This window comes from Rhinatrema bivittatum, chromosome 10, assembly GCF_901001135.1.
Source record: "Rhinatrema bivittatum chromosome 10, aRhiBiv1.1, whole genome shotgun sequence".
In the NCBI taxonomy this organism is placed as follows: Eukaryota; Metazoa; Chordata; class Amphibia; order Gymnophiona; family Rhinatrematidae; genus Rhinatrema; species Rhinatrema bivittatum.
Window position 1 is genome coordinate 75,853,394 of NC_042624.1, and position 13,591 is coordinate 75,866,984.

The 13,591-nt window shown below is 41.7% G+C and overlaps 1 protein-coding gene across 1 annotated transcript in view; it reads left to right on the plus strand.

The window, feature by feature from the left end:
• SELE (selectin E) overlaps positions 1-13,591 on the plus strand; it is a 148,686-nt gene that overhangs the window by 132,370 nt on the left and 2,725 nt on the right. The window contains exons 40-42 of the mRNA XM_029617651.1: positions 572-757; positions 6,678-6,788; positions 12,469-12,499. Coding sequence (XP_029473511.1) covers positions 572-757; positions 6,678-6,788; positions 12,469-12,499 — 328 coding nt within the window. The remainder of the gene's footprint in view (positions 1-571; positions 758-6,677; positions 6,789-12,468; positions 12,500-13,591) is intronic.

Sequence of the window (13,591 nt, forward strand, 5' to 3'; positions counted from 1 at the left end):
CATGACATAATACCATCTTCACCCAAATTAGTAAGAAGAGAGTTCTTCAATCTGCCTTCACTTCCAGTAAGGCTTAGACATATCTGACTCAAGCTACCTTCAAATTACAAATAATTTCAGTACAGAGTGAATGCAAATGCTGGTCTTATACCCCCAGTGAAGCCCTCATACTTCTGTACTGCTTTCTTCTACGAAATAGGATTTCCCTAACAGCAACAAAAGTGAACAAAATAAAGGAAATTCTCCAATTTCTACGCTACTGTGAGACTGCCCTGGAGATATCACATGAATGACTTAGTCCATTTCTCCTTTGAGCAGACTCTGACAAGCTCTTCTCAAACCACTTGCATTTCTCCTTCCCATACAATTTTACGATGCTTTGCTAGTCTTCAGGAGAGGCACCTGATACCAGACTGCTGTCATGTTCAGAGCAGGATGTTACATTTGACATCTCATGGAAATCTTGGGAGATATTGTTGCTTCTTCAGCTTTCCAGAAAAGCTTTGGATCATTTCTCAGTCTGATTGATCACTGCATTTCTTTTTCTTACATAAACATTTTCATATTTCAGCTGTGAGATGTCCGGCGTTGGAGGCCCCAGACTGGGGAATCATGGATTGCTCCCATTTCTTTGGAGACTTCACCTATAACTCCAGCTGTGACTTTTCCTGTCGGGATGGGTTTGTGAGAGATGGGTCAGGAACACTCAGGTGTACGTCGCTCGGAAACTGGACCGCACCCTCACCCTCATGCAACGGTATGAGGAAAAGTTAAAAACAGTATTTGTGGGAATAAGATGATGCCATTTATAAGACATTGTTTCATGATTAATAGATTCTGACAACAATCAAATTAATTTCCAAGGTAGAAAGCAAAAAAAATAAAAAAAATGCAGTATATGCTTTTATGGGATTGCAATTGCAAGCAGTCAATGAACTCAGCTGATACTTAAACAGAATCATTAAGATTTCTGGCTTACATTCTTAAGCTTACATTATTCTGGGTTAAAATGAACATTTGAACCATTAAAGCTGTGGCTCCTCTGTGTCTGATCTCATGAGGTCGCAGAAGTAAGGCTGTGTCTCTTGCTGACTATTTGCATTGAAGGGAGGGAGGCTCCATGGAAGACTGAGTTTTGCATAATGATTGGTTGCTCAAGAGGGGACCAGCTTTTCCTTTAAATCAGTAGTGATCAGTAATGAACAAGGCCAAAATCTTTAAAACATGCACAAAAATTGTAAAATTGTTGTAAAAATTAAAATATACCAATACCAAAAAAAAATAAAATAAAGAAAAGTGATGTGGGCATTGAGAACTGTAACTGCTGCTTTCAGGTGCTCAAATGTCATGACTAGAACACGCAATCTGACAGAATCAAAGAGAGTTGGAGCATTCCATGTGCCTCTGGATACTGTTCAGAGAAAGCTGGATACTGGAAGGAGCATGACGGGTGCCCCTCCATTTTATGTAATAGACTAATGAGTACTCTTGGTTCAGACAGCCAAAAGATGGATGAACTCATTCACGTCTCAACTAACTCCGGCTCATCAGATTTTGAGTCAATCCAAAATTTTCCACTCCCAATTCTGGGCATCTTGGGGTTTGGGAACTCTGCACTGTGTACTGGCAGAGCAGTATGACAAATCCCAGAATGCCAAGGGACAGACATGTAGCCCCTTTCCTGGTAGTTTAGTTTAGTTTAATAATCTTGATTATATCGCCTTTCATACAGTATAGCAAAGTGATATACAATTAAAATAAAATCAATTACATAAAACATATACATAAATCATATACAGTCATAACATATTAAATATAAAATTATGTATACCCCCAAAATAAAAAGTAAAACAACATTAAATAAAACCCTATTCCCTACATCTGTTTTCAACTGTTTTCCTGACTTATAGGAAATAAGACAACTCAATAGCTACTAACTCATAATATTAAAGGTCTGATTAAATGTCCATGATTTTTATTAATTTTCTAAACTATAAGACTGGGTGCACACATAATCCTCACACCCAAGTCAGTCCTGCAAACCCTGATGTGGATCCTCAGACCGGGGGAATGATTACCTTCAGGGCCCAAGGTATTTAGAAGATCTAGCACTAAGGAGGCTCTGCACATAAGGTTTCGGCGTTCCAAAAAATACGTCTTTATTAAACAATTCAAATTAGAAAGTTACAATCTGTACAGTCTTAAAACATGAAAAATCCTTCAAGAGGTTTAAACTCCTTGCTTTTACACCATCTAGGGATCCCCTGATTCCTTTTCCTAGGGTTTAAGGCTCCCTTGGATAGATGCCGGGCTCCCTGCTCCCAAGGACCATTTTTGGTACCTGATTCTCCAGTGCTTGAACATTTCTCCTACGGACCTTTCTCCTTCTCGATCAGAGCACCAGCTGGGCAGCTCTCCCCTTTCTCTTTTCCTCTCTCCACATTGCTGGTTGCTTTTGGACAGGCATCTGACACTCACTTGAAACAACCCTCCTTCCCTCTTCCCACCCTCTCCCCTCTCCTCCCCCACTCATTTCCAAACAGAATTTGGACAATCCAACTGAAAAGAAAGTAAATAGTTTTATAAAACAGCTCCAATTTTATTCTCTCAGTATTGATCAATTAAAACAGAACTCATATGTGATTGACCACGTCTCTTCATGCTCCATGAGACAGACTCTGAATATAGGCATCCTACACTGCTAAAAACGTTCTCCTTCATCTGGGTGATTCTAAAGAAGTCAGATTTTCTAAGTGTAGTAACCCATGTAAAGCAAGAAGGATGTGTTTCTTCTCTCCATGCCAGAAGTATTTCTTTCTTACTGGTCAAATAAGTTTTCCTTATGAACAGCCATACATCCTTCCCTTTAATACCCAAGTATGAAGGCTGATCAAACATAATCCCTTCAGGTGCGAGTTCAACCTCTTGAGCAACCACTTTCCATATTTAAAGTTTAAAAAACAATTATGACAAACCAACAAACTTCTCGTTGTTTCACCAAACTTGTTTGTAAATGTCTTTATAAAGTTTGCAAATGAGCTGGCCTGTTGCTCAGTGGGTGTGCTGTGCACTGCCATGTGGAGGATTTGCATGATTCTCCGGTCTGATTGGAACTGCTAAGAGAAGTGGGGTGGGGACTACAAGCCTGGTGAGAGCAATCGGGTTATGAGAGAAGTGGGAACAAGAAGGGGAATATGTGAGAGAGTGCGAGCAAAGGGGGTGGGGGTGAGAGAGGCAATAGTAAAGGAGGGGAGGAAGTTTGAGACTCATGCTTGAAGCCTCTCATTTCATTACCACACTAGATCCTACTCCAGCCTAAAATGTCTTTGATAATAAAAGGAAAGAAATTGACATTCCTATGTAGTGCAATACTAGTAGTGCCCATTGAAGTACCGTGTAGCTGTAAATAAAATTCATCAGAGGCCAAAAAAAAATTGTGGCATAATGCCAGTTCTGCCATACGAACTATAAAGCTTGATGGTATATGGTGTGGACTTGAACAACTCTCAACTGTATCTTCCACAGTCTTCAAAGCTTCCAATTATGGAATATTAGTATACAGGGATTTTATATCAAGAGTTACCAGCAAAACCAGGGAAGATGGTAAACCAATGTCCTGTAGAATATTCAACATATGTTTCATATCCTTCACAAAAGAGCGAGACTTAGGTACCTCACTCTTTAAGAAGACATCAACAAATTATGATAGAGGTTCCAAAATGGATCCAATGGTTGCTACTATCGGTCTCCACGGTGGTTTTTCAAGATTTTTATGCACTTTAGGTAACAAATACAATATAGAGATAATTGGATCCTTTTGAATCAAAAATTGTAATTCTTTTTTTGTGAGAAAACCCTCCTCTCTGATGGATTCCAATTCTACCAAGATGGTTCTCTGAAGCCAAGAGGTAGGGTCAATGTCCAATTTTTTATAATATGTGGAATCTGCCAACTGAGAATGTATTTCTTCTAGATACTGGATACGATTTTGAACCATGATAGCTCCACCTTTATTGGCCAGTTTAATGACCAGATTAGTATCTTCTTGTAACTGGTGCAAAGTGATGGTTTCTGCTCTACTCAAATTGTAATGAATCCTAGGGACACATAATTCAATTTGCTCGACCTCATAACACCAGGTCCATGTATGTTTTTATGTGAGCGTCAGCTGGCCCCAGGGTATCCATTGGGATACCCTGGGGCCACTGAATCACTGAAATGTCTTGAATAGCAGAGGGGCAATTACCAAAAAATAATCTAATCTGCAACAGTCTAAAAAGCCAAAATAAATCGAACCTACATTGAAAAGGTTTGTGTTTTTGTGTAGGAACAAATGAAAGACCTTTATTAAGTACCTGTTCTTGTACTAAAGAAATCTCAGTACCAGATAAGTTGATTACAGATGTACCTGGTGTGCTTGTGATCTCGTGAACATACGGGTCCACAGTTCTTGCTGATTTCTGGGAAAACGGTTTCCTCGATTTGATCGAGAGTTCCAATATTGGCCCATGCGTAAAAAAGGTTGTCTATCTGTGATACTGTCAGTCGAGAAGAGTTGAGAAATTTCCTCCATTGTGCTATCGCCTGATCCAGCTGAATTGCCTGAAGAATCTAAGAAAGCCACATTTTTTTGGCGCTGTTTCTGTTGTTGCCAGGCATATACAGTACCCAAACTATAATCTCTCCCATCACATTGTAATTTTCTCATTTTATCCTGTTGTAGAGCAGTTCTGAATTGTTCTATATTTGCATTATGATCTTTCAATGCTCTGTCAAAACTGTCTAAGGTGGCGGTACTTTGTAATAGAGCTTTGGCAGATTCGACTGTAGTTTTTAACAGCTTGACTACCTTCTTAGTTTTGATAATCAAAAGCATTAAGTCCAATGAGCATTTATTCAGAATAGTTTATTTTTGGAAAAATGGCTATCTTCTGTGAAAAGATTTGGTTCTTTTTTTAGTCTTGGTCCTCTTGGTATAATTTGCTGTTTCACATAATGGACTAAAGTTGCACAGTGCAATTCAGCCCTTATTAAAGATTTGTATTGAATAAGGAGATCTGTCCATGAGTATTCCTTCAAAAAGTGAAGTTTCTTGCATGCAACTGGCTACTTGTTCAACACTACAACTGAAAGTGCGGGGCCAAGAAGAGCTGCTTGTGCCGAGTTGAACATTAGTAGCCTGTGCCTGCTCCATTATAACCCCAAGAAAGATAATAATAATGTACACACCGGGTTAAAAGAGGATCAACTTAGTGCTATCAATAACAATAAAGTCCTATATTGAATGAAATTTGTGGCCAGTCATAATAGGCACTTCCGGTATAATCAGACCGTCATTTGCCTTATCATTAATCATCGGCCAATCAAATGTTTTGCATATTTTTTAATATTTTTTTTTTATTGTAGGTAAAATGTACTTATTAAAGTAAAAGGAAATTTTTTTTGGAATAAGCCACATAGAGCAAGTGGGGGGCAGACCTTCACACTTGCCCTGTTCCAAGCAAGTGTCTTTTTTAAAAGCCAATAGATAAGGGCTATGGCCTCCCGGGCAGAATATACTATGATATGTTGTTTTTTTTCACTGCTCAATAAAAAGCGTTTAAACATAAAAGCCAATAGATGAAATGTCATTGTTTGCATGCATGGTCCTGCTATACATGAACTTAATAATATTGAAGTCTATGAAGGCAAATGATACAGGGAAGAGAGCTCTGGGAAAGCTATTCTTAGTGATCACCTTCCAGTTGTAAAAGATTCTATTACCCTGAATGGACCTGGAGAAAGCTAGTGACTCTACAGGCTGCCATACTTTTATTGCAACAATATACAAATTATGCAAATATGAACTGTGGATAAGCATTTGATACCACAGAGGTCCCTTCTTCAGCTAGGATAGCAGGAATCAAGGAAGGAAGTATGTAAATGCTGATGGGTGTGGTAGGATAGAAATTAATACTGCAGAGGTCTTTGGTTGGTTTCAAGTGATGAGTCTGTCACAAAACCAAAGAAGTACACAGATCATTCACTAGCAAATCTAGAAATGCAGACATATCCCATCCAGTGAAAAAAATGCCCCAATAAAGAGTATGTTGCAGAAGGCAAACAGGGCCTTCAAACCAGGATGAGTCACCATCAATACACTGTATCTAACCTTGCTATCAAGCACACTATCAGGCACATCATTTAGTCTCCGACTTGTCTGTGCTATTTCTTCAAAGGTAACTTCAAAAACATGCTGAAAAGAAGAAGATGGGACTTGGGGGGGGGGTCCCTTTATAATTCTCTCTGCACCTTTCTAGGTTTACAGTACTTCTGACAGCCTAAGTGAGGAAGCTTGTGCTAACTGAGGCTAGGCTAGCGCTAACCTTGTGGCACTTCCTGAATTCCCCTGCAGTGTTTAATTGTGCCTCACTGCACAGGCCCCAGAAATATGTTTCCTTTCTTGCCCATTGCTGTCACTTCTGAAGTAGAATCCTATGTGGTCTCAAAAGCTCATGCCCAATATCCCCTTTTGGTTAATTGCTATGTTGATCCAATATAAGGTCTCCCAACATGCAACAAATTCAGAAGTTTAAAGTCCTTTCCTCCAGTTTCACACTGTTCTCTGTGTGCTCTGAGTTCCACCTTTTCCCATGTCAGTAATTTCACTGACTTGTGCCTTTTTTCATGTCTATCAGTTGCAGGTTCATCTTTCAACAAGCAAGTGCTGTATTACACTGGAGGTGTGGCGCTCACACTGGGTGCAGTCATGATGATAGCTTTCATTATAAGACACTTCAGACGGAAAGGTAAAACGTCTCCTTTATTTACTTGGATTCAGGTTGGAGCGCTCACTTTCGACCAAGATCTGATTCTGGCTCAGTTGGGTGCAACTGGTTCCTGATTTCTGTCTAGGTTCTGAATTAACTGTAACCCGATTTGAATCAAAATCTGAATGTTTCTGCTGGACTCTAATGTTCTGTTGAGGTGACTTGTGAAAAGGATTGGAGAATCTTGGGGCTTTATGAAAAGTCAGCACGTCATGAGGAAAACACGTTAGTTTATCTGGCCCTAAATGCTTTCTTGCACTGTTAGTCCTTGGGAAAGCAGTTTTGAAATAATTGATGTGTTATGTTTAGGGAAGGATGTGAACCCCTGGGCTGAGATGAACGATGTCTCCGCCCACAGGGAGGAGCCCTGTGAGCCTCACCGTCAGCAGGTGCAGTCTCAGTGGCATGACACACAGCTAGAGGCAGATACTTTATTAAAGTAGGAAGGAAATTAACGTCCACAGTATTAGCAAAATAGAAGTATAGTCCTGGGCACTGGGAATATCCAGAATGAGACACAGTGGAGAAGATCCGGTAGTGGCCCGTGGAACGGGGTACGCCGTCGATCCCCTCTGGCGAGAGTAGGCACCTCCAGATACAGTTCCGGCAGTGGCCTGCGGAGCAGGGTAGGCCGAGGAAATCTGTACAGTAGATGTTGGTAGTGATGCCAGACTCAGAGCGGTCCTGTGCAGGTGATGAGCAGGAATACTGTAGAGTAAGAATGATGAAAGGTACTCACTGAAGAAAGGCAGTAGTGGCCCGAGGGTCAGGGTACACTGCGTAGGCTCCACAGTGTTGTCCAGAAATAAAGATGTCTGTAGAGGTACTCACTGTAGGTGACTCCTGGAGCAAGTAGATCAGAGAAGATCAGCAGCAGACAGGCAGGAAGGCCCTCCGAGGAGCGGATATCCGTGAACGCAGGGGAGCCCCTGAGGAACGGGTACTCAGAGCGTCCAATTGCCAAAGTTGTGACGGGAACAGGAAGTCCTTGAATGAGCAGAGTACAGCAAGACGGAACTCCTTGCTAACTCGAGGAAGGCAAGGGCTGGCTCCGTTAAATACAATAGTGGGTTAACGTCATCGGGTGAGGACACCCCCGAGGATCCCGCCATGACATATTCAAATGCAGCCCTTGCGAGTGCGCGCGCCTTAGGTAACTCCAGGTCCAAGATGGCAGCCGGAAGCACCCACGCTGTCCCGGGAACGCCGGAGAGGTCAGTGCGAACTGGCAGACACAGCCACTCTTCCTAGGCTTGATGGAGCGGGAAAAAAAGAGATGAGCATGAGAGGTTGCAGTCGTCTGCGACCGACAGGTGTAACATGATGTCTATATTTGGAAAATGAATGAGAATGACCAAAGATTCAAATATAGAAAGGGTATTTTGTAAAACAAATCCTGCATAGTATTAGACTATTAGTGTTATAGTGATTAAAGATCTTGTGTTATAGTATTATTGACACAGAACCACATGTGTGTTGGCTTCAGATTTGCCAAGTGTGGCGAGGGGAGGTGTCATATTTTTTTAAATGAGTGTGGCCCAGATTTGATTATTCTCCAGGAGAGGGAACTAATCAAGAAGATTCCTTGTAGTCTGAGCAGCCTTCCCACCTCACCTGTGATATTTACTGACAATCTCAGATGGTAAGTGATTATCTATATTGGGGCCACCCTTGCCCAGTCAGACAATTCCTTGTTAAAAGTGAGAATCCAAAGTGTTGTCACAACTGACTGGGATTGTGGGGTTCTGGAACATATAGAGTTAGATTTAGACTTAGCCCTGCCGCGACATTGGCCATGGCTCAGAATACTGCAAGCCAATATGTAAACTAGAAGTTGTAAAACAGATTACATGAAATTTGGAATCTGCAGATCAGGTCACTCTAAGAGTTGATATCTGTCTCTTAAGAGTTCCTGTCAATAAATGATTCTGACTGCTATACCTTAACTTTATGTAACCCCAACTAGGGTACCTAAAATATAACCAGTTGCTGGGGTTGTTTGAAAATGATCAAGCAGATGATGTAGCAGACTAGGCTCAGAGAGTGATATTTACTGAACACGAAAACTTCTCCCCTCTGTGGGCGAACAGATTTCACCCCAAGTGAATGATGTTCTTTCAGAGGCATACTAAGGGGGGGCGGGGGAGGTGAAGGGGGTGGTCTACCCCAGGTGCTAACAGAGAGAGGGGTGCCATTGCTGCAGTCTCACGGCGATGCACATAAGTAACTTGCTGGCGTTTCCTCCGAGCCGGCGGCAGATGAAGAAACCCTGCCGTGTTGCCAGCCTTTCCCCAGAGCCGGCAGCAGAAGAAGAGGCCCTGTGGTGCCACCGGCATTTCCTCCAAGCCACCGGCGTTTCCTCCGAGCCGGCGGCAGATGAAGAAGCCCTACTGGCCCGCTGACCTTTCCCTGGAGCCGGCAGCAGTTGAAGAGGCCCTGCTCTGCAGCTAGCTGCTGAAGAAGAGATCTAAAATGTGTGTGAGTGAGAGATTAGCCCTGGGTGAATGCCTGTGTATGAGAGTGTGTGTGTGTGCATGATTGTATGAGAGGGTTGGGTGTGTGTGTATGAGTATATGAGAGGGTGTCTGTCTGTGTGTGTATGAGAGGTTGTCTGTGTGTGTGTGTGTGTGTGTGTGTGTGTGTGTAAGTGCCTGTGTGGGTTCCTGGAGAGAGAACATGCCTGTCTTTGCATGTGTGCCTGTATTTATGTATGTGAGAGGGGTTAAAGTTTTTGCGTTCTCCTCCAATCCACAACAATCTCAGGATGACTAGACTTCTAAAGGCTCCAGGTATGAAGAGTGAGAGATATTTTTTATCCTTGATAGTTTTAATTATTAGATGTGATGTGTCTGTTATTTTGAAACATTTTTTAGTGTTTGGTAATTCTATTCATCATCTGTTTTGATATATATAATTTTTTAGTATGGTTTTACTATTCTGATTTATTTGATTGTATTGTTTTGAGGAATAGTGATGTTCTGCTTTTCCATTATTGCACTGCATAAGAATCTGTCTTGTTGTGGTTTCCAGTTCAGTTTTTGTCTGCATAAGAGTGTGTGCATTAGTGTGTGAGAGAGAGAGGAAGCATGTGTGTGGGTGAGAGATAGAAGAAACAATGGAGAGACACAGGAAGCGTGCGTGTGTGTGTGTGTGTGTATGTGTATGACTCACCCACTTACATGCTTCCTCTATCTCTCTTTCTCACACACACACATGCTCCCTCCGTTGTTTACCAAGCATGTGTGTGTGTGTGAGACAAAGGGCACATATTATGTGTGTGCATGTGAGAGAGAGGGTGCATATTGTGTGTATGCATGCATGCCCCCAGTCTACGACAATCTTAGGACGATAGATTAGATATGGAGAATGGGAGATTTTTTAAATCCTTATTACTTTTAATTATTGGCTGTTATTTGATGTGTCTGCTGTTTTGAAATATTTTATCAATGTTTAGGAAATTTTAAAATTATATTGGGGGGGAGGGGGGTGCCAACGGAAGTATACGCCCCGGGTGAAAAATACTTTAGGTGCACCTCTGTATTCTTATACCAAATACAGTTCCACTTCAGGCAAACCCAAACCCTAGAATACGGAGGTTAGGCCATGTTGACTTGTTTATTTAGTCAATTTTATATACCAATGTTTTTGAACCTTCTCAATAGTTTACAGTTATACAAAAACTAAAAACAGATCAAATACATAACACAAACTGCATAATTTAAATAAGATTGTTCCATAATGGCAAATTTAATTAACACAAAAATAGGCTGAATTCAACAAAATAAGCTTCCCCGGTAAGAATGCATACAGGAGCTAATGTATGTTTTAGCAGCACAACAAGTTACTAATCACAAAGAATTCATCTCTGTCAAAATCCAGCACAGTTAATCATTAACAAATCAGTCACTTAATTCAGAGATTGAGATAAATAATGAGACTTCTATAGGCAGGCTGTTCCCTTTGGTGTTGTCCCCATGATTCTTCCCCGGGCTCTTCCAAAAATGAAATTAGGCCTTAAGCCTAGGAGTAGAGTTTTGCGATTATTCCTTCAAAGGAAAAATGTGACCTCCACTGGTTTCTGTATTAGGGAACAAGAACAAACAGCAAGCAAGCATTCACTGCATGTCTTATCTTTTACACCACTAGATGTCACTGCTGACATCATCAAGGATTAAAGGCACAAACCCAACATACCGACTCTACTGGTGAAACAAATATTGCCTATTGTTTTCTACAAACAGAGGCTAAGTTAGATTTACATAGAAGTTAGCAGTTCAAATAAACATTAAAGATGGACCATTTGGGACCAGTGTCACATTTACATAGGAATTTTATATCAGCATTTTTCAGAATAGTCAGCCTACATCTCCCAGGGACCTCCTTAGGCTTACCTTATTTAGAGATTATGGAAATCAATGACTTGTTCATGAGGTCTACCAGCCAGGCAGTTATGATGTTAAATCCCTTCACTTTGGAGCTTCACTTTCTCCATCAAAACTTTTAGGATGGACTGTGTGGGACACTGTGGTTTTTTTTAATGATGTTTATAATTGATTTATTGTACATTGTTTTGATATTTATTTTAAAAAATGTTGTATACCATACTCTACATGGTAACCCAAAGCAGTTCACAAGCTACAACATACATAATTAAAATACATTAATATATAAAAACAGAAAACATAATCATAATACAAGGAAAACCAAAATAACTGTACTCCGCAGTGGAAATTTCAAGATAACTCTGTAAAAGGAGAGCACGACAACTAATATCTTTGACATTCTTTAGGCTACTAAAAGTCTGCTGATGCTTAGAAAGGTTCTATAGCCTGGGAGGCATCAAGTAATTCTTCCAAAACATGTTTAAACAGGAATGTTTTTAAAGCTCTTTTAACGTTCTTTGATATTTGAAAATCAGTAAAACAAAATAAAGTTACCATTCCCATTCCCATGGTAGGCATGTAGTAGATTAGGGGCTTCTCCACACACCATTCCAGCCTTGATTTAAGAATTGTCATCAGATCAGCCTCCTCTGGTGGAATTCCACACTCAGTTTCCTTTAACCTTTCATCAGACACAAGATGGGCTATTTTGATATTTGAGACTAGTAGCATCTCTCAGCTTATAAATTACATTCCTAATGCTTTTCTTTCTTACTTGCCAGGTCAAGAGTTTTCATTCATTTCCATTAAAAAAACCCTATATTTTGACTTAATCTGTATGGAATTGTATGATATCTAACTCCAGGGCCTCTGATAAACTTCCCTTTTTCCCCATAACGTCTTCAGAATTCAGATGTGTGTTTTTTTTATGTTGTGCTTCCTGCCTATTGCTTGCTAAGCCTCTTTCTGCTGATTAAAGGGCCTGATGTGCTGAAGGGGTTTTCCATTTTATGTCACTGGGAAAAATGTTTAGTACATTGGCCCCTTAATAAATGCTGCCATTGATTGGCACAACAAATATGTTCACGTCATAACTCATTCCTAGAGTGCTTTAGTAATTAACCATGCTGTACTCCTTTTTTAAAAATAAATACTCCAGATATTGCATTTGAATCATGCTTTTTATTTTCCATAATTCATGATTTCTTTTGTTTTTCAAATTTCTACATTCTGCTCATGTTTCCATCATTGGTACAACCTTCTATCTGAATGCCAAGAAGGAGACAAGAAGCTCCTGAAATCCTCAAGGTAAAGTAAATAAGAGCTTCTGAGAGCTCTGCAGCATCTGAGAAATATGCTTATGTACTTTTCCTTCAAGGAAAATGGTGGTTACCCTATGTTGGTAGCAGGACAGCATAATTTCATAGTCATTTCAGATTTAAAAAGACCAGAAGTTCATCAAGAACAACCCTCTTCCTTTTGACACTGTGCTGTCATTACATGCCGGCTCAGATTTAGGAATAGGCAACTGCCTTCAGTACCAAATTCATGCTGCTGTATGTGATGCTCAGCTGGCCCCCGCAGCATCTGCTGAAGAGAAGAGTCAGCATGGGTCTGTCAGCCGACGTGAGCTCACGGGCCCTGCTCAACCTTCCTTACAGGCCGATACAGTACAGTGTGCTCCGATGGAGCGCACTGTTAGCCTGCTCTTGGACGCACGTTTTCCCTTACCCCTTATTCAGTAAGGGGAGGAAAACGTGCGTCCAACCTGCGGCACCTAATAGCGCCCTCAACATGCAAATGCATGTTGAGGGCGCTATTAGGTATGTGCGCGGGATACAGAAAGTAAAATGTGCAGCCAAGCCGCACATTTTACTTTCAGAAATTAGCGCTGATCCAAAGGTTGGCGCTAATTTCTTCCGGCGCCGGGAAAGTGCACAGAAAAGCAGTAAAAAATGCTTTTCTGTGCACCCGAGGTCCCGAAAAGTAAAAAAAAAAAATAAATAAAAATTTGAATTCGGCCCGCGGCTGTCGGGCCGAAAACCGGACGCTCAATTTTGCTGGCGTCCGGTTTCCGAGCCCGTGGCTGTCAGCGGGCTCGAGAACTGACGCCGGCAAAATTGAGCGTCGACTGTCAAACCCGCTGACAGCCGCCGCTGTCAAAAAGGAGGCGCTAGGGACGCGCTAGTGCCCAAGGCAGGCGTAACTTGCGCACATGGGCCGGCTGCCGGCACGCCATGTTCCGGTCCGGGGGCTGGTCCGGAGGCCGTGGCCACTTCCCCTGGAACGCCCCCGATGACGCGCCGGCCGCAACACACCCCTCCCCCCCCCCAGAACGCCCCAACACGCCCCCCAGGAAAGCCCCGGGACTTACCGCGTCCTGGGGCTTGCGCGCGCCGC